This window comes from Crinia signifera, chromosome 1, assembly GCF_055691185.1.
Source record: "Crinia signifera chromosome 1, ASM5569118v1, whole genome shotgun sequence".
NCBI lineage: Eukaryota > Metazoa > Chordata > Amphibia > Anura > Myobatrachidae > Crinia > Crinia signifera.
Window position 1 is genome coordinate 84,426,935 of NC_139217.1, and position 25,909 is coordinate 84,452,843.

The 25,909-nt window shown below is 40.9% G+C and overlaps 1 protein-coding gene across 1 annotated transcript in view; it reads right to left on the reverse strand.

Moving 5' to 3' along the window:
* Positions 1-2,334: 2,334 nt before the first annotated feature.
* The window catches only part of TMEM165 (transmembrane protein 165), a 49,785-nt gene continuing 26,210 nt past the window's right edge, over positions 2,335-25,909 (reverse strand). Inside the window, exons 2-6 of the mRNA XM_083168848.1 lie at positions 9,268-9,493; positions 7,399-7,574; positions 6,481-6,663; positions 5,649-5,754; positions 2,335-4,732 (exon numbers count right to left, since the gene is read on the reverse strand). Coding sequence (XP_083024974.1) covers positions 4,656-4,732; positions 5,649-5,754; positions 6,481-6,663; positions 7,399-7,574; positions 9,268-9,493 — 768 coding nt within the window. The 3' untranslated portion in view covers positions 2,335-4,655. The remainder of the gene's footprint in view (positions 4,733-5,648; positions 5,755-6,480; positions 6,664-7,398; positions 7,575-9,267; positions 9,494-25,909) is intronic.

The window sequence follows — 25,909 nt, forward strand, 5'->3', positions numbered from 1 at the left end:
CTCTCAACACTCCACTGAGACAGCACTGACTAGTCAATGATCTGGCCACTGCTAAATCTAAAGGACATTTCTCACTTCTTATTCTTCTAGATCTCTCAGCTGCCTTTGACACGGTCGACCACTCTCTTCTCATACAAACACTACAATCCCTAGGTCTTCAGAACACAGCCCTTTCTTGGTTCTCTTCCTACCTAATCGCTCTTTCAGTGTTCGCTTCTCTGATTCTACCTCCTCGCTACCTCTGTCCGGAGTACCACAAGGTTGTCTCTGCTTTTCTCAATCTATACCTCCTCACTTGTGAAAATCTTTTGGATCTTAGTATCACATGTACACTGATGATACTCAAATCTGTCCTCCTCGGAATTGTCACCATCAGTATTGCTCTGTGTCTCAATGTAGTTCTTCCATTTCAACTTTGAGGTCATCTCACCACCTCAAACTCAACATTTCCAAAACAGAATTAATCCTACTCCACAAGATCGCTGCCTAGGGGTCATCCTCAACTCTGAACTGTCCTTCATTCCTCAATTTCAATCTGTCTAAATCGTGTTACATGCATCTAAAAAAAATTTATCAAAATTCGTCCGTGCCTTGCAAAAACTCTAATCCGTGCACTCATATCAAGTATTGATTATGGCAATGGCCTCCTTACCGGTCTTCCCAAGAAAAGACACTCACCACTACAATCCATTTTGAATGCAGCTGTGAGGCTGATTTTCCTGGCTTGACATTCAGTCTGCTGATCCGCTCTGCTAGTCCCTCCATTGGTTACCTGTATATTACCGCGTTCAATATAAAATACTTCTACTTACATACAAAACCATCACTGACTACACAGAGATATATCTCTTTGTTTATCTCAAAATATATCCCCACCCAACCTCTCCGCTCTGCACAAGATCTGCGTCTCTCATCCACACTCATTACTCGTTCCCACTTACACTTGCAGGATTTTTGTCGAGCAGCACCCACCTTATGGAATACCCTTCCACGCACATTAAGACTCTCCTCTAGCCTCCAAAATTTCAAGCGTTCCCTGAAAACTCACCTCTTCAGACAAGCTTATCATATTCAGGAACACCCACACAAGCTCCAGTAGCATTCCTATCTAATTGCATCCCATCAAGACTGCCATGCTATGGAATTCTATCCTTACATATCCCTTCTATTATCCCTATAGAAGATTGTTTAATCACGGTTGTTTCCAATTGTAAAGTGCAACGGAATATGCTGCGCTATATTAGAACCTGTAAATAATTATAGAAGATCTAGCTTCCCTAAAAGCAGGGGCACACTTTGCACTGACACCATAACTTTCAGCCCTGCTGAATCCACTCACTGTACAGATTTGCAGATGCTCTGCCCGGAGCACAAATGCCTGTCAGTAATGAAAAGGCGCAGAGTACATTTGCAGCAATGAGGATACAATCGACCGGCAACTTTAAGATATTGATCTGCAGAGTGAAATTTTAAAAAAGCAGCAGCTTTATCGGTTTATCCCAACCACCTCATCTCAGGGGAGAAGGGTGCTGGGCATCTCAGGAGGAGAAAAGTGAGATCATCCCAGCCACCCCCCTCCTCCTCCTCCTCACCTGGGCTCTTGGAGCGGATCGGGGTCCACAGCAGGCGGTGAGTAGAGCACATTGCAGCTCCTCTCAACCCATGTCCTGGGACCAGCTGTGCAATACCTGGGGAGCGTTCTTCCGGCTCACTCTGTGCACCAGAAGTCACTCAGCCCCTGGGGCGCCAAGGTGGTGCACTACTGGGGTCAGACGGCACTTTGGTAGGAGGCAGTTCCAGCATCTCCAGGGATGGCTTTAGGCGGCGTCATGGGCGGCTTCCGGCAGCCGATGGCTCAGAAGGTCACCACACATGTGAAGATGTGTGGGCCTTCTGAGCGACAAAAATAAGCAGGGTTATGTATCGCGGTCCCACGCATCGCTGCGTGGGCTACACATACAGCAATAGTCAGCCACTTTCTGAGCGATTACGTAAAATCGCTCAGAAAGTGGCTGAATATCGCTGTGTGTAGGGCCAAATATGCTCCACTGGGTTTATTCACTAAGCCTTGGACGGACATTGGACGGTAGAGAAAAAGGCTTTTCATGTCAGTGGAAAGGGTGCACCATTCAGCGCTTCATACCAATTCCTTAATGCATAACATAGTCTTGCGGCATATGCTGTAAGGAGTATAGGTGTAGTAAGACTGAACCCAGACAGGTCAACATCACTTCATTCGGATGATCAGGATGGGAGAACATTTACCAATCATGAGCGGAATAAAACCAGCAGTAGGAAGAGGTTACACTCAAAAGAACAGGACACTTGTAAAACTTGAGAGAAGTATCAGAAAATATTTTAATAATTTACAGCTGGCAGACATTCTTATTAATCCACATTTCATTTATGCCATAGCTCGGTCGGTGGAGAGCTTAGTCTTTGTCCGTGTACTGTAAAAAGGATGTTGTGATTACACTGCCACAAATAAACCAGCATCATATACCAGTAAAAGGAAAAGAGGTTCCGGTCTGATGGCTCACAAAAGGAACATTTAATTTCACAAAAAAAAAAAATCCCCTCAGGGTTGGAGTGCTACGCTTCATATTTAGATAGTCATCCATGGAGCAGTTTGGGAAGACAGGCAGCTTTTAGCATGAAGATAGTGCTAAGTAGGCCGTAAATGACTTCTTTGCTTATTGATGGTACCATTACGCTATGCTTCCAGACTACCGTTAAAGCAGATTTAGTTTACAAGACCTACCCCTTCACCAGTTAAGGTCATACACTAAGACAGTTAGGACATTTCTTCCCCCTTACACTCGTGCACTGTTGGAAACAAGACTAAACATTCTAATGTGTATTTTGGTGGAACAAAAAAAGTTGGCACCTACAATCCTATGTGTAGACTTTCACAATTTATTTTTTAACAAGAAAAAAAAATATCCTTTACTTTAGCTTATAATATAAAAAGAGTTCAATGTTTACACTTCAGAACAATTCATATAATCTAGTTCCTGCACATTTCTAAAACTCACTTAAGAGATTTGAGAATAGTAAGAGGTTCTATATCCAGAGTTACAACTGCATGGGAAATACTCACCCATTGATACCTCCAAGACAGCCTAATTGATCAGTGTATGGGCACTTCCAGCAGAAGCCCCATAGTTGGGGATTTGTAAGTGTAGTCGTGAAAAAAGTTTTGAACACATGTAAATGTAGCCCACTACAACCAACACCAATGGAACATACTAGGGCTTCTGGATTAAGCATAACTCTGAATCCATAATCCAGAGAATCATGTATCTACATACCGTGGGCAGTGTACATGCATTACAATAGTGAATTAAGTCACTGGCTATCACTTTATTCAAATAAAACAAAAGGGGTAATACTTAGGCAAATTCCCATTCATTTAAACACAAGGGCCTGGATGTACTAAACTGAAAATGCGGTAAATGCACAGTAAATTGGGGGTTTTACTGCATTTTCATATGCATTAAAGTCCCACTGCTGAGGCTTTGCTGTGGGGGTTACACCAGCATCCCCCTCACCTGTGTTCATTCAGACTCCTGCTGTGCTGCCCGGACCAGTAACCATCTCCTCTCTTGCACCTCTTCCAGGGTCCAGGGAGGAGGAGACGGAGAGCCATGGAGACCTGCTCACTCCCCGCCAGCTGTTTCGCAAGAGCTGCCCTTTGCAATACTAATCTCATATGTTAGTACATATGTGATTAGTAGAATTGCGATATACTGCAGTTGCTTTGTACATCCCGCCCAAGATCAGTAAAACATGGTTTAAAATATTGTTCGTTATAAATAACTTTAAGTCCTAGACACATTTTATGCATTTCATAGGGAATATTAATCTTCATTTGTATGGCAAAAGTACATATTCATTACATTACCTCTGCGTTATTTCAATGAAAGCAGATAACAATCCACCTCAGAAGGGCCAGTAGCCATCTAGTGTGAACTTATTATATAACAGCTGCAAGACTCCTCATGGCCAGAGAGTTATCAAATATAATGGATATTTATCTTGCAGTACAGTTTGGAAGTATAATTGCACCGCTTTTTGCCCGTTTTTTTGGGGGGGGGAGGGGGGGGAATACAAATAAACTAGTTTAAATTAAGCCATGATCTCTTCTGTGATAGCAAAACTTAACATGGAGTACTCTGCTGTGGTGTAGAAAACATAGAGACACTGGCTACACACAAGACTCACTACATGTGTATATATACTGTACATATATATTTTTTCCTAAGCTGAGGTGAAAGTATTTTACACTCAGGAACATGTCAGCTCCTACAGTCACCCAGCATGACCCAGCCTAATGTCAAATATTGACAACTTGTATAGGGAGTATTGTGCACATTCCCAGCACAATAGTAATGAGGACCCTTTAATATGCTTTTACATAATGCAGCTTCCAGAAGAACAGTAAGGTGGAGATAGCCTTATATCAGTAAAGCTGTTCACAAGAAAACAAACCCTTAAAAAAAAGATACCTTAGCAAGAACCAAGTCAATTGGATAGAATGATTCCGTACAGTGGACATCTCCTCATACCTACAATTGTATATTATATACAGAACTACAGTACAAAAAGGAGTCTCTTTCCACAATGATGTCTTGAAGAAAAAAAAAAAAAAACACTTAAAAACCTGAGTCTGGACTTATAAATAACGCAGAGAACGCAAAGGCTATGAACACGATTCCACCAATAATAGTCACTGGAAAACAAAACATAAGGACAAGTTGTTAGCATGACTATACAACAGATCTAGGCAATGATTATTTTGGTAAAACTAGTGTCAATGCAACCCAAACAGTAAAAAGCAGCTTTAACATACAGATATAATGCATTACCCCATGCCTAGTACATATTACTCTACTCTGTTTACTGTACAAGACTGAAAAGCCCCAGCTGCCACAACATTTCTCTCAAAGCCAGTAGTTTGGAAAGCCGCAAGCTATACTGGTATCCAGGTGATACGTTTATTTTTGGGGGGACAATGACACTTTCATATTTCGAACATCCACTTGGGAACATTCCAATTGGCAACGGTAAAGGGTACCAAGCACAGCAACATTCCAGAAGCCTGGCAAGCTGAGAGTTATGCACTACAATAATTGGGGGACCATGTTGACACGGGCACATTTTTTTTTTATTTATTTTTTTAAATGCCAACCTCTTCATGAGTTCACTTTTTGTCAAAGACAATCTAGACCTTTCTATCCACACCACAAGGTCTGACAAGGATTCATCTGTATTGGATGTGAGCTGAACATGTGACAATCACATCCAAGCCTATGACAACCACTTTAGCCAGGTAGGTCCCTCTACTCACAGGACACACAGGGGCAGATGTATCGAGCCTGGTGAAGAGATAATGTGACCGGTGATAACGCACCAGCCAATCAGCTCCTGAGTGTCATTTTTCAAACCCAGCCAGTAACTTGACAGTTAGGAGCCAATTATCCCTTCACCAAGCGAACTACATTTGCCCTACAGTTTCCTACTCCCATGAATCTTATTGCCTTCTCAAATCCCCCAACTGCTTCCTGGAAAATGAGCTTTCTATATTAAGCTTGCACTTTCTACCAAAATGACAAGTTCAAATAATTAGAAAAAAATCAATTACTTACCAGTTCGAACTGAAATTTTCTGTGCAATCATTCTTCCTCCAATAACTGCTAACCCGGTACATAGACAATGGCCAATGGTTCCACCAACGGCAACACCAAAAGGATCCTGTATCGAGGGGGGGGGGGGAACCATATCACTATCAATTGCTGTCTTATAACATGTTCATTACATTTCCACTAGTCTGAACGCTATCACATGCTACAACAGCTGCCCCTCAAACTTTTTCGAATCATGGCACACTAGAGCATCACATTTTTTCGTGGCACCCCTAGGTCAAAAAAGTTTTTGATCGAGTACTTAAGAAAAAATTATTAAATGAAGTAAATTGTGTTAATAGGTCATCCTTATGGTCCGTTATGTGGTGAGGGACAGGATCCACATTTGTTTGTCCACATATGTTATGATTGGAAGCCACAAGCACTGGTTTTGTTTATTATATTGACCATAAATATTTTGAATTGGTCATGGACCACCAACCCAGGGCACCCCTGCAAGTACTCAGAGGCACCCCAGGGTGCCATGGCGCACAGTTTGGGAACCACTGCACTAAACCATAAGTACAGGACAAGATGTAAAAATGCAAGTCAGAACTGGCAACCTTGGTTCAGGATGTGTCCTATCAAAAGGAATATTTTGGGTACCTAAAATGGAACATTACATGCGTTCACACTTAAATATTATAGTGGTCTTTTGAGCAGGTCAGTATTTGCTAGATTAGACCCCTATTCAAACACTACCATATACAAGTTTTATACCCAGCCTAAAATGGATACTTCAAGACATAAATGCAAATGAATTGCAAGTTTGTCAGAGAGCAAACATGATATTAACCTCTCTGGCTGCCAACACAATTGTTGTGAGTTGTGAGCGATCCCCCCACTCTGCCAAGAACGTCAATGTGAATGCTTGGACAAATATTGGAGAGATGAACTGCATCCATCTTTTCTTGGGCATGGTGGCTCCCCCTCCAGTTTCCACATCCCCAGATCCATTCAGGAGTTTTGTTCTCTGAAGCTGGAAAGAGAAAGCAGAACATTGTTCACTTCAGCCATCTTATGTATTGTAACAGATATGGGTGACTGCTATTAGACAAAGGTGAAAAGCTTGGGACAGGTTTGTATTGTCTGGATGGCCTTCCTTAAGATCACACTTCCCAATACACAGAACATTATTCTTACATAAAGATCTGTACTGTATTATTATCAGTTTCTTATATAGCGCACACATATTCCACAGCGCTTTACAGAGAATATTTGAACACATCAGTCCCTGCCCCAGTGGAGCTTACAATCTATATTCCCTACCACATGTACAGGCACACAGACATTCTAGGGTTAATTTTTTGTTGGGAGCCAATTAGCCTACCAGTATATTTTTGGATTGTGGGAGGTAACCAGAGTAAACCCACGCAAGCACGGGGAGAATATACAAACTATGCACAGTCCAAGGTGGGAATCGAACCCATGACCTCAGTGCTGAGAGGCAGTAATGTTAACCATTACACAGTCAGTGTATGGTAGTGTAAGACAGGACCACAATGCATACAGAATTATACAATATTTGTACTGTGCTGAGGGAACATTTTATGCTGCACCATCTCCCAAAAGTAAAAATTCTATAATACAGGAATAAAAAAGGTAACATGTAAAAATAGACAAAACACTCAAACATCTACCCAAAAATAAAAAGCCCTTCACATTCATAGCCCAGATACAGAGGAAAGGGAAACATGGGCACCATTTAACATACTTCCTCATCTTTTCTCTTGATTTCAGCCTGAACTTCCTCCAGCTCCTCCTGTCCTTCATCAGCGCTCATCTTCAGTCCCTCCCGCAACATTCTAATACCGAATATTGCAAACAGTGCAGTTGATACATAGTAGGTATACACCCTGGGAATGACTGTGGTGGCATAGCCAAACAGAACTGAGAAGACAAAAAGGAAACACCATGAAGTCAGTAACCCGTTAGAACATTCTTAGTATAGTTACAGGTTATCCTAGCCAATACTACAGAGCAAAGCAGAGAGACTACGTAAACGGGACTTTGTATCACTATATTGCAGAAACATGACAAATGTGAACAATAAAATGGAAGTGGCATCCTAAATGCAGCATCTTTCCTCCTGCTGTGACAAATGTGGCCTGATCAGCGTATAGCTTTACAGTAGCTTTAGACAAGACAGCACATTATCAATATTAGAAGTAAAGGTGATGGAATTTAGCTACTGTCATAATAGGAGTAGAAAAGACAGAATACTTATTGGAAGGTTATAGTTACAGGGCCCCATCGGAAGCCTGCCACGTGGTCTCAGCAGAAGTTACTGTGCCTAAGATGCCACAGAATGGATCAAGTCAATAGAATGGAGTGTTTAATTAGCTCTACACCTTAAGAAACACACACCATAATCAGTTTCGTACATAGCGCAGCATATTCTCTTGCGCTTTACAATAGGGGACAGTGATAAAACAAACTGGGTATTTACAGACAGTTAAAAGGGTAAGAGGGCCCGGCTTACAACCTATAGTGAAATAGGCATTGATACACAAGGATAGATATTCTTTATTAAATAAAGTTAACCAGAATACAAAGGTTCTGGTGTGCTGTATAATACGGTGACCCAGAAGTTTGGAGTCTGGAATTTAATAAGCTTGCCTAAAGAGCTGAGTTTTCAGGGAATGCTTGTAGGTTTGGAGACTGTGGAATGCCCTCCCAAGCACAATAAGACTCTCCTCCAGAGTAGGTGCAGCCCGAAGAAAGTCCTGCAAATCGGGAATGGGAGTGTGGATGAGAGACATAGCTTGTGTGGAGCAAAAGGGTTGGGTTTGAAGATAGAGATAAAAAAAAAAAAAAGGGGAAGACGGCATTGAATTGGGCCCGGCGGGCATCTCCCCGATGGGAGGTGCTCGCCGGAGATTGAATATCCCCCTTAATGAGAGATTATGTAGGTATCTTGTTAATTTAGAGTGGCACAGTTGCCATTTAGGCCTACATGGAGTGTGGTGGGTAACTGGAGCAACTTCATCAAGGGCTGTTTTAAGAGTTAGGTTGAGGTGTAATACTGCCATCTCTGCGGGCTTGAGGTGGTTTGAGGGATTTACATACAGTATCTTTCAGTTTGAAGTAAAAGATGAGAGCAGGCAGCTGATAAGGTTGTGATCTGAGAGAGGGAAAGGCGAATTGGTGAATTCAGAGACTAAGCATAGTTTAGTGAATACAAGATCAAGGCAATGGCCCTCCCGATGAGTATAGGAGTCAGTCTATTGGGAGAGACCGAGAGAGGAAGCATAAGCAGATTATTTTGGGCTACCAATGTACTTTAATTTCACATGGTTTCACCCTATAGCAATGGTTCTAAAGCTGGGTAACATACCCACAGATTTCTGTCCCATCTGTCTGGTGGGGACAAAAAAAACCTGGAAATATATATGAGTCAATGACAGTCAACCATTTGTTCCCAATTGTCATATGCTCGCATACATTTCAAGATCTGCGAACTTAAGATGTGCGCATAAATTAGCCTTCAAATCTTTTGTCCATCCTGGAGACAAACACCATGCTATAGTTGTGGGCAAGATGCACAGTATGCTGGAAAACAAAGCCAGTGACTACTACTCACCAGATAAACAGGTCATAAGCCCCAAGGCAAGCATCGCTCCGGCCAGGACAGTCAGGCGGTTGTAGCGCATTGCCATTATGGCTGCTATAAAGAAGGTTTTATCCCCCAGCTCTGACACGATGATCACGGATATAGCAGCTACAAAAGCATGGATGAAGCCCAGGTTACCATTAGAAGGGAAGTCTATATTCCCAGGATGCACTGCAGGGGACTGAGTGAGCATCTTCTGTGGAATTAAGAAGAAAACTGTATATTACACACTTATATGAAATAAGGCATAAACATTGGTAGAGCAAAATAGCATTGCACAATAATATTGCAACAAAAAAAACTTTCACACTTGTTCAAAGACTAAGGGAGCAGATTTGAGGGCCTTGGGAGCAGATATGTGGTGGCCATTTTCAGAAACCTAAGGGCAGGCATGTCCAAGCCTTAAAGAGTGGAGAATAGGACAAGCGGAGAAGTAACCCAGCAGTCAGTCATTAGGTCGACAGTCAAAAGGTCAACATGGTGTTTTTCACTGTTTTTTCGAGCCGACATGTGCTGACAGGCGGTATTTCATGACCTACCATCCACTAGTGCATGGGTCTTCAACCTGTGGCCCTCCAGATGTTGTGAAACTACATGTTCCAACATGCATTGCCCCATTTTTTCCTATGAGAGCATGCCAAAACGGTCAGGGCATGCTGGGATATGTAGTTCTACAACATCTGGAGGGCCACAGGTTGAAGACATGTGCACTAGGGTGTGGTGGGAGAATAAAATAGTGTACCGAGCATAGCGAGGCACCATGCCCAAAGCATCACGAGCGATTTGAGGGGATGCGGTGCACTTTAAACTCTGTCCATGTCGACATTCGGGTAAAAAAAACAGTGGAAAAACACCATGTTGAACTAATGACCTTTCGACCTAGACCCATGTCGACCATCATGCTGTAGACCAAATGATCCCAACCCATTTAGAGATAGGATCCAGGACAACCAGACAGTGAACATTTGCACCTGCTGCAATAGATTGAGTACAAAATGAGCCCTTAATTAAACATACAAACAAATGGTGCTACAGTGTCTATACAGAGTATAACATTTCATTTCACCTTACTGAAGCCAAACATTTTTTGTTTTTAATTTGTCAGTCTTGTGAGAAGAAAAGCTTAATACAAATACATCAGTGAAAATATTTGCGGACAGTCCATGTTTTCCCACATAACTATGCAGCACAAACTACAGTGATGGGTTAAAGAAGAAAAAAGTAATGTTCTAAATCCCCACAGCATGTTTATTATAAAACACTGTAGGTTTATTAGCCCCAGTTTATTCTACACAGTCATTAAGGGGGAAAATATACCCAATAGTACAATTCCCAGCATGCTAAGACCCATATACTAAATAAATTAGGATCTGTTGACTGATGTGAACAATAATTATTAATAATGAGATTATATATTTATTCAGAAAACAACACCAGAGGCCAGATGTTACAATTGGAAGGTTGACAATCAAAAGGTCGACGAGTTTTTCACATTATTTTTGAGCCGACAGGTGGTATTTCATGCCCTACCATCCACTACAGCGTGGTGGAAGAATACAATAGTGTCCGCCACCAATGCTCAGTTATATCACAGTACCATTGAGCTATCCAGCATATCCTTCTAGGTTGAGAGAGAGCTGATAACAAGATATCAGATAGGGGCGCAATTCCTAGACCTGGTAAGCAAAAGAAAAAGCTGCAGTACAAAAAAAGGGGGTTGTCACTCCCCTGCTAGAAGATACAAAAAAGAAATACAGTAGACTGCGCTAATTTAAGAATAAAAAGTGAAAAGAAATGCCAGTAACCTAAAAATTAATTAGACATGATTTAATGTAAAAAATAGACATTTATAGCAGCTCAGATATAAAATACATATATTATGCACATAAAACTTTCAATGGGTATATAGCACTGAAAAAAATGTGGAAGGTTTGATACTTCCTAAAGTGACTGAAAAAATATGTCCATACGGTACCGTATATTTTGGCAGTGAGTCCAGCTGGGTTTTGGGCAAAGGGTGAAGTGCCCGTTAGGATCCGTTCCTATTTTGCCTCGAATGTAGGACCTGGAAGGCTGAGGGGAGGGAAAAGCAGCTCAGTGTTAGGGAGTGACTAGAACTCCTGCTGTTTCCTCGGGTGCCAGGAAAATGGCTTGGTTGTAGATTTTAAACTTTCTCCCCAATTGGTGCCAAAAACAAGGTCTGGAGGCTGGTTCGGTCTCTCAGGTGGTGCCAGCTGTTAGGGTCTTGTATTGGAAATCAGTCACTTAGGCAGGTTCACCAACGCGTTTCACTCTATGATAGAGCTTTTTCAAGGTGTATGTGAGGCTGCATCTAGGGGGTTTAAATACCCCTCTCTGTTATCAAGGGGGCGGTTACTAGGCACAACAATTAATCAATTAAGAATCACATAAAGTTACATAAAGTTAAAAGTACAAATCCAATATTACCTATCATGAGCAGGAGACAGGGCTGTTCATACCAGATGTGTATATACAAAAACGAGTGTTGTAAACATGATTTTGTCATAAAAACAGATATTGTTTATTATTAGCTGCGTGGTGCCGCTTCCGGATATCCGGAAGTGACGTGTTTCCGGTATTTGGAACGCACGCCGCTTCCGGTATCCATAGCGCTGGACCGCAAACAAGTGGTCCCAGTGATCTGCCGGATGGGTATTTGTTCGCTTCTCCTGTGATGCGCTTCCGGACATACGGAGCGCATCATCCAAGTGCACGTCCACCATCCCTGTTTTAGTTATATACAATCACGGCGGCCATCTTTGGTGCTTCTTTTTTAGTATATATATATATTGGAACATAATACGTGGGATCGGCCATGTTTTTGGTTTGTGAAAAGATATTCCACTGTTGATATAAGGGATCATTTTCTTTGGGAGTTAGATGGCGGCGGCCATTTTGTTGGTTAGACATAGAGTATTTCTAATACTTAGAAGAGATGTAAACAGTACAAAAACATAAGTGATAATATAATGAAATAATGTATATCAGCTAAATAATCATGAATAGTAAGAGTAGTGATAATAATACTAATAAAAACGAAGATAGCAATAGTCATCTAAATAATAATAATAATAATATGTAATATATTAGGTGTTTTCCGGATGTCATAAAAAATGCAAAGTACATAGGAAAAAAAATGAATTTAAACAAATAATCAGTAGAGCACTTTATCCGGCCCTCCTCAACCGGTTCGTTTATTCCTTTTTCAGTGTTTTTATAACCATTGTTGGTCTATCCTATATTGCCCTATATTATATCCGTATCACGGAAATCTGGAAAAAGGATAGGGAGGGGTATAGATGTAAAAATCTATCAGTGAAGATGGCTAATGACATCATTTTAGGAAAAGGGAGAAGAATCTGTGTTAGATAGGTATATAAATACTAACATTTGCGTAGGGTTACGGACACAAAAATGGGGGGGGGGGGGATGGTGTGGATTTCCGGGCAAAGCTTCATATAACAGAGTTTAGTTCTACCGCCTCGTTTAACCCATCCGGAAAGATGGTTTGTAGGCGGAACATCCAGTAGATTTCTTGTTTACAGAGTTGACCAAATCGGTCCCCTCCTCTTACGGTCTTTTTAATATGCTCTAAGCCCATTAGTTTTAGTCCTATTGGGTTTCCTGAGTGGGCTTCATGAAAATGTCTGGAGACACTATGGGTAAGGACATGTTTAAGAATGTTCCGTCGATGTTCGAGGAACCGCGTCTTGATTTTTCTAGTAGTACGGCCCACATATTTCAGGTTGCACGGGCAACTGAGGACATATATCAGGTATTCAGAATTACAATTGATGAGCGTATCCGCTGTGACTGTGTTCCCATCTTTATCTTTAATTGGGTGGTCATTTTTAGTTAGTACGTGGGCACAGGTTGTGCATCTACTTGACCCACATTTATAAAAACCTTTGAGTTTAGGGTTCAGCCAGGTGGAGGTTACAGGTAGTTGTGGCTGTGTCTCGATGGGCTTTAGCATACTGGGTGCTAGGAGGTTTTTTAGTGTCCTATTCTTTTTAAACACAAAGAGAGGTTTGTTCGGAATGACTTCGGCTAGGAGATTGTCTTGTTTTAAGATGTTATAGTTTTTCCAGACTATTTGTTTAATCTGGCTCGAGTGGCTGTTGTATTTAGAGATGAAGGTGACCTCTAGATTATTCTTCTCATTATGTGTCTGTCTAGTTTTTTTGTTGTTATTTGGTTGGTCTAATAAGGTATCTCTATCCAGAGTAATGGTCTCTTCATAGGCTTTTTTTAGGAGGTACGGGGGATACCCTCTCTGCTCAAATGATTCAATCATTTCTAAGGCTTGTTTTTCAAATATTTCTTTGTTTGTGCAGTTCCTAAAGAGTCTTAAAAGTTGCCCCTTGGGTATGCCTTTTTTCCAGGGCTGGTAATGTGCACTTTTGTAATGTAGGTAGGCATTTGAGCCTACCTCTTTGGTAAAATTTGAGGTAGAGATGCTATCCCCCGTTGCCTCCAGGGTCAGGTCCAAGAAAGAGGTCCGCTCCGAGTGAATGTTGTGAGTAAAGTGTAAATTAAAATTGTTAGTATTAAGGTGCTCAACAAAATCAAGTGCACGGGAGTGTTCCCCATCCCAAATTATAAACAGGTCATCTATGTAGCGGCCATAGAGGACCAGATTCGCGCGGAACTCGCCATCCCAAATCAGTTGTTGTTCCACCTCCCCCATGTATAGGTTCGCGTAGCTCGGCGCGAATCTGGTCCCCATGGCCGTCCCCATAGTCTGTAAATAGAATGTGTTTTCAAAAAGGAAATAATTGTGCTGTAAAATATATGAAATAGAATCAGTGAGAAATTTTTGGTGTCTCACCCCCAGGTCCCCGTCAAGCTGTAAACGTTTGGCGATGGTTTCTGTTCCTTTGTCGTGGGGAATGTTGGAGTAAAGACTGGTTACATCCAGAGTGAGAAAGGAGTAAGAGTCTTTCCACTCCACTCCCTTCACCAGCTTTAAAAAGTGTATAGTGTCTTTGACGTGGGACCTGAGGGTGGCGACCCGTGGTTGAAGATAAGTGTCAACATAAAAGGAAAGGTTAGATGAAAGTGAATTGATGCCAGAAATTATTGGACGCCCAGGGGGTGCTGTGAGGGTCTTGTGTATTTTAGGAAGGTGATAGTATATTGGTGTCAAGGGATGTTCACAGAAAAGGAAGCGGAACTCTTCCTTGGAAATGACCCCGTCATCCAATGCCGATCTCAAGAGATTGAACAGTGCTAGTTTAAATTCCTCGGTTGGGTTTGCAGCTAATGGGATGTAAAAATCTTTATTTTTGAGTTGCCTGTTAGCTTCTGCGATGTAGTCCGATCTATTTTGAACTACTAGGCCGCCCCCCTTGTCTGCCTCTCGAATTGTTAAGGAGGTATCCTTAGTTAGCTTTTTGAGGGCTTTCTTTTCGTTTTTACTAAGATTAGACTTCATTATATGGGTCTTAGAGCTCGCAGTTGTGCACATCTTTTTAAAATCGGCGAGCGTGGTCTTGTAAAAGCTCTCCACGCTTGACCCCTTAGATTTGATGGGGAAAAAATCTGACTTTAATCGAAATTTTCTTTTCGAAATATCGAATATTTTCACTGGCTCCGGTGAACTGGGCCCTAGTTCCTCCAACAATTCATTTAGGGCAGCCAAGGCTGGCTGGTCACCTTCATCTAGAATAATCGCAGCTGCTTGGTCTCTATTTTTGTTCAGCACTTGTCTCGCAAAGTAACGTTTGCGACATAGGCTTCGTATGAATCTGTTGAGCTCGACAAAGAGGGTAAACATATTTGGTGGAGTGACAGGGGAATATTTTAGACCTTTTCCCAGAAGGGAAAGGTCAGAGGGGGAGAGGTTTTTACTAGATAGATTGAATACTGTTTGTTTAGCTTGTTTAAAGTTTTTAGTTCTTATATTCTTTTGTTTCGTCTTCTTTCCTCCTCTTCTCCCTCTGAATCTAAACTTCTCCCTCTTTTTGGTGTCCCCAGATATTTTGTTCGTATTAGTCTGGATTCTTCTCCCCGTTGTGTTTTCCTCTCTAAAAAAACCTCCTCTGATTCTCTTTCTCTTTCTTTAGTGATTCGGCTAGATTCCTTGGGGCGTGCTCCTAGTTGGGTGTTTTCTGTTTCTCTAGGGTCATTCCATCTATTCGGTTCTCTTTGTGGTTTAGGTGAGGCTGGTTTGAGGGATTTGGTAGGCGTGCGGGGACCGGAGTGGACCCTTCGTGTCCCAGTTTGCCCATACTTTCTTCCCTCAAATTTGTCTCTTCTGTTGATGGACCCATCATGGTTGGTACCTAATCTATCCCTATTTCTTCTAAGGCGATCATTTCTGCCATTATTCTCTGGGTATACTCTGTTGTTTCTCATCTTATTTTTTTCCCTATAGGATCTAACTTCTCCTCCTCTATAATCCTCGAGGTCTCTTCTAAATTTCTTCCCTTTCATCTCTATAAGTGACACTTCGAACTTGGAAATTTTGTCATTAACTATTTCATCTCTCTCTTTATATTCTCTTGTTTGTTTCTGAATATCTAATTTATGTTTGAGTTGTTCTATTTCTTTTTCTGTTTTTTCTGCTTGCATAGTTCTGTATTTAATAACTATCTTCATTAGCTCCATTGAGCACCTGTCAAGTGTTGTCTCCCATTCGGTTTGTTCCACTGATTCTGGTAAAAAGATGGATGGCTTAAAAAGCCGTAACCCTCTGGGTATCATATTTTTATCAATATATTTTTGTAGGTTCACACTATCCATCCAGTGTTTCAGCTCACATTTCAGCAAATTTTCTAGCTTAAAGAAATCTTCCCTTAACTCTGGAAGTGGGGTTTCTATATCCGTATTAGGTAGCTCCCATTTAGAAAAAAAATTCTGTCTCCTGCTCATTCGATCATTAAAATTTGCAAAACAGCTCATGGTTGCTGCCCCAGTAAGACTATGTGTGGTAGAGAGAGAGCTGATAACAAGATATCAGATAGGGGCGCAATTCCTAGACCTGGTAAGCAAAAGAAAAAGCTGCAGTACAAAAAAAGGGGGTTGTCACTCCCCTGCTAGAAGATACAAAAAAGAAATACAGTAGACTGCGCTAATTTAAGAATAAAAAGTGAAAAGAAATGCCAGTAACCTAAAAATTAATTAGACATGATTTAATGTAAAAAATAGACATTTATAGCAGCTCAGATATAAAATACATATATTATGCACATAAAACTTTCAATGGGTATATAGCACTGAAAAAAATGTGGAAGGTTTGATACTTCCTAAAGTGACTGAAAAAATATGTCCATACGGTACCGTATATTTTGGCAGTGAGTCCAGCTGGGTTTTGGGCAAAGGGTGAAGTGCCCGTTAGGATCCGTTCCTATTTTGCCTCGAATGTAGGACCTGGAAGGCTGAGGGGAGGGAAAAGCAGCTCAGTGTTAGGGAGTGACTAGAACTCCTGCTGTTTCCTCGGGTGCCAGGAAAATGGCTTGGTTGTAGATTTTAAACTTTCTCCCCAATTGGTGCCAAAAACAAGGTCTGGAGGCTGGTTCGGTCTCTCAGGTGGTGCCAGCTGTTAGGGTCTTGTATTGGAAATCAGTCACTTAGGCAGGTTCACCAACGCGTTTCACTCTATGATAGAGCTTTTAACTTTATGTAACTTTATGTGATTCTTAATTGATTAATTGTTGTGCCTAGTAACCGCCCCCTTGATAACAGAGAGGGGTATTTAAACCCCCTAGATGCAGCCTCACATACACCTTGAAAAAGCTCTATCATAGAGTGAAACGCGTTGGTGAACCTGCCTAAGTGACTGATTTCCAATACAAGACCCTAACAGCTGGCACCACCTGAGAGACCGAACCAGCCTCCAGACCTTGTTTTTGGCACCAATTGGGGAGAAAGTTTAAAATCTACAACCAAGCCATTTTCCTGGCACCCGAGGAAACAGCAGGAGTTCTAGTCACTCCCTAACACTGAGCTGCTTTTCCCTCCCCTCAGCCTTCCAGGTCCTACATTCGAGGCAAAATAGGAACGGATCCTAACGGGCACTTCACCCTTTGCCCAAAACCCAGCTGGACTCACTGCCAAAATATACGGTACCGTATGGACATATTTTTTCAGTCACTTTAGGAAGTATCAAACCTTCCACATTTTTTTCAGTGCTATATACCCATTGAAAGTTTTATGTGCATAATATATGTATTTTATATCTGAGCTGCTATAAATGTCTATTTTTTACATTAAATCATGTCTAATTAATTTTTAGGTTACTGGCATTTCTTTTCACTTTTTATTCTTAAATTAGCGCAGTCTACTGTATTTCTTTTTTGTATCTTCTAGCAGGGGAGTGACAACCCCCTTTTTTTGTACTGCAGCTTTTTCTTTTGCTTACCAGGTCTAGGAATTGCGCCCCTATCTGATATCTTGTTATCAGCTCTCTCTCTACCACACATAGTCTTACTGGGGCAGCAACCATGAGCTGTTTTGCAAATTTTAATGATCGAATGAGCAGGAGACAGAATTTTTTTTCTAAATGGGAGCTACCTAATACGGATATAGAAACCCCACTTCCAGAGTTAAGGGAAGATTTCTTTAAGCTAGAAAATTTGCTGAAATGTGAGCTGAAACACTGGATGGATAGTGTGAACCTACAAAAATATATTGATAAAAATATGATACCCAGAGGGTTACGGCTTTTTAAGCCATCCATCTTTTTACCAGAATCAGTGGAACAAACCGAATGGGAGACAACACTTGACAGGTGCTCAATGGAGCTAATGAAGATAGTTATTAAATACAGAACTATGCAAGCAGAAAAAACAGAAAAAGAAATAGAACAACTCAAACATAAATTAGATATTCAGAAACAAACAAGAGAATATAAAGAGAGAGATGAAATAGTTAATGACAAAATTTCCAAGTTCGAAGTGTCACTTATAGAGATGAAAGGGAAGAAATTTAGAAGAGACCTCGAGGATTATAGAGGAGGAGAAGTTAGATCCTATAGGGAAAAAAATAAGATGAGAAACAACAGAGTATACCCAGAGAATAATGGCAGAAATGATCGCCTTAGAAGAAATAGGGATAGATTAAGTACCAACCATGATGGGTCCATCAACAGAAGAGACAAATTTGAGGGAAGAAAGTATGGGCAAACTGGGACACGAAGGGTCCACTCCGGTCCCCGCACGCCTACCAAATCCCTCAAACCAGCCTCACCTAAACCACAAAGAGAACCGAATAGATGGAATGACCCTAGAGAAACAGAAAACACCCAACTAGGAGCACGCCCCAAGGAATCTAGCCGAATCACTAAAGAAAGAGAAAGAGAATCAGAGGAGGTTTTTTTAGAGAGGAAAACACAACGGGGAGAAGAATCCAGACTAATACGAACAAAATATCTGGGGACACCAAAAAGAGGGAGAAGTTTAGATTCAGAGGGAGAAGAGGAGGAAAGAAGACGAAACAAAAGAATATAAGAACTAAAAACTTTAAACAAGCTAAACAAACAGTATTCAATCTATCTAGTAAAAACCTCTCCCCCTCTGACCTTTCCCTTCTGGGAAAAGGTCTAAAATATTCCCCTGTCACTCCACCAAATATGTTTACCCTCTTTGTCGAGCTCAACAGATTCATACGAAGCCTATGTCGCAAACGTTACTTTGCGAGACAAGTGCTGAACAAAAATAGAGACCAAGCAGCTGCGATTATTCTAGATGAAGGTGACCAGCCAGCCTTGGCTGCCCTAAATGAATTGTTGGAGGAACTAGGGCCCAGTTCACCGGAGCCAGTGAAAATATTCGATATTTCGAAAAGAAAATTTCGATTAAAGTCAGATTTTTTCCCCATCAAATCTAAGGGGTCAAGCGTGGAGAGCTTTTACAAGACCACGCTCGCCGATTTTAAAAAGATGTGCACAACTGCGAGCTCTAAGACCCATATAATGAAGTCTAATCTTAGTAAAAACGAAAAGAAAGCCCTCAAAAAGCTAACTAAGGATACCTCCTTAACAATTCGAGAGGCAGACAAGGGGGGCGGCCTAGTAGTTCAAAATAGATCGGACTATATCGCAGAAGCTAACAGGCAACTCAAAAATAAAGATTTTTACATCCCATTAGCTGCAAACCCAACCGAGGAATTTAAACTAGCACTGTTCAATCTCTTGAGATCGGCATTGGATGACGGGGTCATTTCCAAGGAAGAGTTCCGCTTCCTTTTCTGTGAACATCCCTTGACACCAATATACTATCACCTTCCTAAAATACACAAGACCCTCACAGCACCCCCTGGGCGTCCAATAATTTCTGGCATCAATTCACTTTCATCTAACCTTTCCTTTTATGTTGACACTTATCTTCAACCACGGGTCGCCACCCTCAGGTCCCACGTCAAAGACACTATACACTTTTTAAAGCTGGTGAAGGGAGTGGAGTGGAAAGACTCTTACTCCTTTCTCACTCTGGATGTAACCAGTCTTTACTCCAACATTCCCCACGACAAAGGAACAGAAACCATCGCCAAACGTTTACAGCTTGACGGGGACCTGGGGGTGAGACACCAAAAATTTCTCACTGATTCTATTTCATATATTTTACAGCACAATTATTTCCTTTTTGAAAACACATTCTATTTACAGACTATGGGGACGGCCATGGGGACCAGATTCGCGCCGAGCTACGCGAACCTATACATGGGGGAGGTGGAACAACAACTGATTTGGGATGGCGAGTTCCGCGCGAATCTGGTCCTCTATGGCCGCTACATAGATGACCTGTTTATAATTTGGGATGGGGAACACTCCCGTGCACTTGATTTTGTTGAGCACCTTAATACTAACAATTTTAATTTACACTTTACTCACAACATTCACTCGGAGCGGACCTCTTTCTTGGACCTGACCCTGGAGGCAACGGGGGATAGCATCTCTACCTCAAATTTTACCAAAGAGGTAGGCTCAAATGCCTACCTACATTACAAAAGTGCACATTACCAGCCCTGGAAAAAAGGCATACCCAAGGGGCAACTTTTAAGACTCTTTAGGAACTGCACAAACAAAGAAATATTTGAAAAACAAGCCTTAGAAATGATTGAATCATTTGAGCAGAGAGGGTATCCCCCGTACCTCCTAAAAAAAGCCTATGAAGAGACCATTACTCTGGATAGAGATACCTTATTAGACCAACCAAATAACAACAAAAAAACTAGACAGACACATAATGAGAAGAATAATCTAGAGGTCACCTTCATCTCTAAATACAACAGCCACTCGAGCCAGATTAAACAAATAGTCTGGAAAAACTATAACATCTTAAAACAAGACAATCTCCTAGCCGAAGTCATTCCGAACAAACCTCTCTTTGTGTTTAAAAAGAATAGGACACTAAAAAACCTCCTAGCACCCAGTATGCTAAAGCCCATCGAGACACAGCCACAACTACCTGTAACCTCCACCTGGCTGAACCCTAAACTCAAAGGTTTTTATAAATGTGGGTCAAGTAGATGCACAACCTGTGCCCACGTACTAACTAAAAATGACCACCCAATTAAAGATAAAGATGGGAACACAGTCACAGCGGATACGCTCATCAATTGTAATTCTGAATACCTGATATATGTCCTCAGTTGCCCGTGCAACCTGAAATATGTGGGCCGTACTACTAGAAAAATCAAGACGCGGTTCCTCGAACATCGACGGAACATTCTTAAACATGTCCTTACCCATAGTGTCTCCAGACATTTTCATGAAGCCCACTCAGGAAACCCAATAGGACTAAAACTAATGGGCTTAGAGCATATTAAAAAGACCGTAAGAGGAGGGGACCGATTTGGTCAACTCTGTAAACAAGAAATCTACTGGATGTTCCGCCTACAAACCATCTTTCCGGATGGGTTAAACGAGGCGGTAGAACTAAACTCTGTTATATGAAGCTTTGCCCGGAAATCCACACCATCCCCCCCCCCCCCCCATTTTTGTGTCCGTAACCCTACGCAAATGTTAGTATTTATATACCTATCTAACACAGATTCTTCTCCCTTTTCCTAAAATGATGTCATTAGCCATCTTCACTGATATATTTTTACATCTATACCCCTCCCTATCCTTTTTCCAGATTTCCGTGATACGGATATAATATAGGGCAATATAGGATAGACCAACAATGGTTATAAAAACACTGAAAAAGGAATAAACGAACCGGTTGAGGAGGGCCGGATAAAGTGCTCTACTGATTATTTGTTTAAATTCATTTTTTTTCCTATGTACTTTGCATTTTTTATGACATCCGGAAAACACCTAATATATTACATATTATTATTATTATTATTTAGATGACTATTGCTATCTTCGTTTTTATTAGTATTATTATCACTACTCTTACTATTCATGATTATTTAGCTGATATACATTATTTCATTATATTATCACTTATGTTTTTGTACTGTTTACATCTCTTCTAAGTATTAGAAATACTCTATGTCTAACCAACAAAATGGCCGCCGCCATCTAACTCCCAAAGAAAATGATCCCTTATATCAACAGTGGAATATCTTTTCACAAACCAAAAACATGGCCGATCCCACGTATTATGTTCCAATATATATATATATACTAAAAAAGAAGCACCAAAGATGGCCGCCGTGATTGTATATAACTAAAACAGGGATGGTGGACGTGCACTTGGATGATGCGCTCCGTATGTCCGGAAGCGCATCACAGGAGAAGCGAACAAATACCCATCCGGCAGATCACTGGGACCACTTGTTTGCGGTCCAGCGCTATGGATACCGGAAGCGGCGTGCGTTCCAAATACCGGAAACACGTCACTTCCGGATATCCGGAAGCGGCACCACGCAGCTAATAATAAACAATATCTGTTTTTATGACAAAATCATGTTTACAACACTCGTTTTTGTATATACACATCTGGTATGAACAGCCCTGTCTCCTGCTCATGATAGGTAATATTGGATTTGTACTTTTAACTTTATGTAACTTTATGTGATTCTTAATTGATTAATTGTTGTGCCTAGTAACCGCCCCCTTGATAACAGAGAGGGGTATTTAAACCCCCTAGATGCAGCCTCACATACACCTTGAAAAAGCTCTATCATAGAGTGAAACGCGTTGGTGAACCTGCCTAAGTGACTGATTTCCAATACAAGACCCTAACAGCTGGCACCACCTGAGAGACCGAACCAGCCTCCAGACCTTGTTTTTGGCACCAATTGGGGAGAAAGTTTAAAATCTACAACCAAGCCATTTTCCTGGCACCCGAGGAAACAGCAGGAGTTCTAGTCACTCCCTAACACTGAGCTGCTTTTCCCTCCCCTCAGCCTTCCAGGTCCTACATTCGAGGCAAAATAGGAACGGATCCTAACGGGCACTTCACCCTTTGCCCAAAACCCAGCTGGACTCACTGCCAAAATATACGGTACCGTATGGACATATTTTTTCAGTCACTTTAGGAAGTATCAAACCTTCCACATTTTTTTCAGTGCTATATACCCATTGAAAGTTTTATGTGCATAATATATGTATTTTATATCTGAGCTGCTATAAATGTCTATTTTTTACATTAAATCATGTCTAATTAATTTTTAGGTTACTGGCATTTCTTTTCACTTTATATCCTTCTAGGTTGCAACATTTATCAGCTGGTGGTCATAAGGCTTTACTGTACATTCCTATACACGCATGGTTTCAGATCATTATCCTTTCCTGGTCACCCAACAAGCTTGAGAGGACATGCTGTCAGCACAAGGCTTTGCACTTGTGCGTGGGGACAGCTTATCTGCTGAGCTATTGTACTAACAAGAGACAGAGCACGCTGCCTTAAACCCCATTAACAAATACAGCTGTGCGCAATGAAGCCTTTGAACCGTGAAATATTTCGCGAGCCAACATTTCTGAATATCCTTCTTTCCAGAAGGGATCTTAAAACCTTGACTACAGTAGGTTACTTTACAAAATACAGTTGGCACGGACTGCTGGCACAGATTGGATCAGCAATTATTGCTGTGTCATCTAAATCTAGATGTGCTGAAAGCCAATGGAGAGCTAGCAGGTGATGTCTTCTCTAAGCGCCAGCAGAAGGAAGGTCCAGCCTGCAATGTGAACGGGGTTGGAATCTTTGATACTTACATTGTTCATTATTTAATTAATCTATTCTATCCACTAACACATTATGATCTCAGTATCCAAGCCTTTATGAACCCTGAAGGCAAGCATGGCAACCTTGCAAGTCTTGCGCTATAGGCTTAGTGTTGTAAGGAAGTGTTGACTGCCCGTTCATCTACCAGGATCCCAGTAGGCAGGGTATTGCGAACAAGAGGAGAATGTGTGGTGGCACACTTGTGGTATTTATAAGCTACCCATTGTTAGATGGGTGTGATAAATGCCAAGCTACATTACATCAACACAAAAACTGGTTATGTTTATTGTTCCATTCTCTAACTTGTGGAGAAATCAGTGAGGCTCAACATTCCCTCTATCATAGACTGTTTGCTTTTTGTCTTTCTTTTTTTTAAAGTAGTAACATTACATACACAATATATATATATATATATATATACAAGACAGGAACAGAGTGCGCTAGAAGGTGAAAGTACACAACTTTTTTGTTTTACACAATCAAAAATTTAATAAAAGCCAACAACACGGCTCATAAAAAATACAGTGGTAATATAATCATATAAATGAATCAATTTGACAGCATCTGTGATAATTCAGTATAACGACAGGCCCAACGCGTTTCGTCAACCACGTGACTTCATCAGGGGCATTAGACGACTTGATTTATCAAAGCTGCAGTTGCTCTAAAAATAACAATACAGTATATCAGAAAAAAACAGGAGAAAACATGTAAAGCTCATTTAAGCTAAAAAAGAAATTCAGAAGGAGGAGGAGGACAATGAAGACGAAAAAAGTGAAGAAGACAATAAAAGAACGCAATGCAGAGTATCATTTGCAGAATGCATATACAAAAACCATTATCGACATTTGCCATATCTAATTGACATCACTGTATAAATTTTACTAAAAAAGCAATTGATTGTTTTAATACAATTAATAACAATAAATAGACCAGTAAAATGCATCAGGTCTACGGCCAACATTTAAATAATAAACACAATTACTAAAAACATACATGAAAAATTTCTTAATAAAATACATACATACAGAGAGAATACATAAAAAACAATACCTTCTTGCAGTGTCTCAAATTGACTGAGTATATACAAATTAAGTGGGTAATGATCTGGATGGAAAAATATGTACAATTGGCAAATTAGATTCAATTTCTCATCTCTATAATTGCAACCACCACCGGCACCTAAATTGTGGATCAAGTGTAAGGTGGACTGAGGTGGAACTTACATTACACCAACTGACAGAGCTCTCGTCAGTTTTCACTGGTACAAATCTCAAAAAAATTCCACTCTATTACAGATGTCAGCAATACAATTCATCCAAGAATCCACTTAGAGAAGCAAGAGATAAATGTCCAATCAAAATAAAATTACATACAGAAAAAAAAACTATATGGGACCATGATTACTAGCAGGAGCCTATATAGAGAAGCCAATACTCACATAAACCTGGGTAACTGGACGCTTGTCACACTGTATCCAAACAGCCAAGTGAATCCCTGTACTAACAGGAAGCTATATATAGGCCTAAGCCTATGACATCACTTCCTTTCAATTAAGAAAAGTGAAAAGAGGTTATTAATGGTGTTAATGGCTCTTTACATACGGGCCTGATCACTTATTACCAAGCTAATGGACTGACTTGTATTCCGCTACTAAATAGTACCAAACAAATACTTTATTTTGGACAGGAACGCACGGTGCTCCCGCCGTGCGTTCCAAACGGGCGCCATTTTGGATCGGGGTGGAACGCAGACGCGTCACCCCGTCACTCATAGATGGCGTCACTGCGCTTTATTTCAGACAGGAACGCACGGCGCTCCCGCCGTGCGTTCCAAACGGGCGCCATTTTGGATCGGGGTGGAACGCAAACGCGTCACCCCGTCACTCATAAATGGCGTCACTGCGCCCTCTAAGGGCTGTGATGGACGGCGCGAACGCCGAGCATTAACAGCCGATGCCTACTACTGACAGATGGAACGCAAATGCGTCCCCTATAACGTCCTTTATATATACCAAGCGGTTCAAATCACCGCCATCTTAAGTATGGTACCAGGAAGCTCCCACAGTATAACCTCCAACGGCTTCAATATGGGCAAAAATACCCATCCAAAAAGAACCTACAATATCCACATTAACCCTTCCTTTAAGGGAGAAATATACAATTTAAAACGGGTGCTAACAATGAGATAGAAGTATAACAATACAAGATCCCCTAAACATATATTTATATTAATTACCGTGTTTTTTATTATTTATAGCCATAATTATAATACTATAACATTATAATGAACCCCTCATGGATAAAGTGAAATAGAATATCTATTTTTTAAACTATATGTGTATGACTCAATATATTATTATTTTTATTATATAATAACCTATCAGATAAAGTATTATCAGTACTAATCATCCTAAAGTGTATAAAAAATATACTAAAAAATATCCTAAGCGTGTAAATAATTAATAA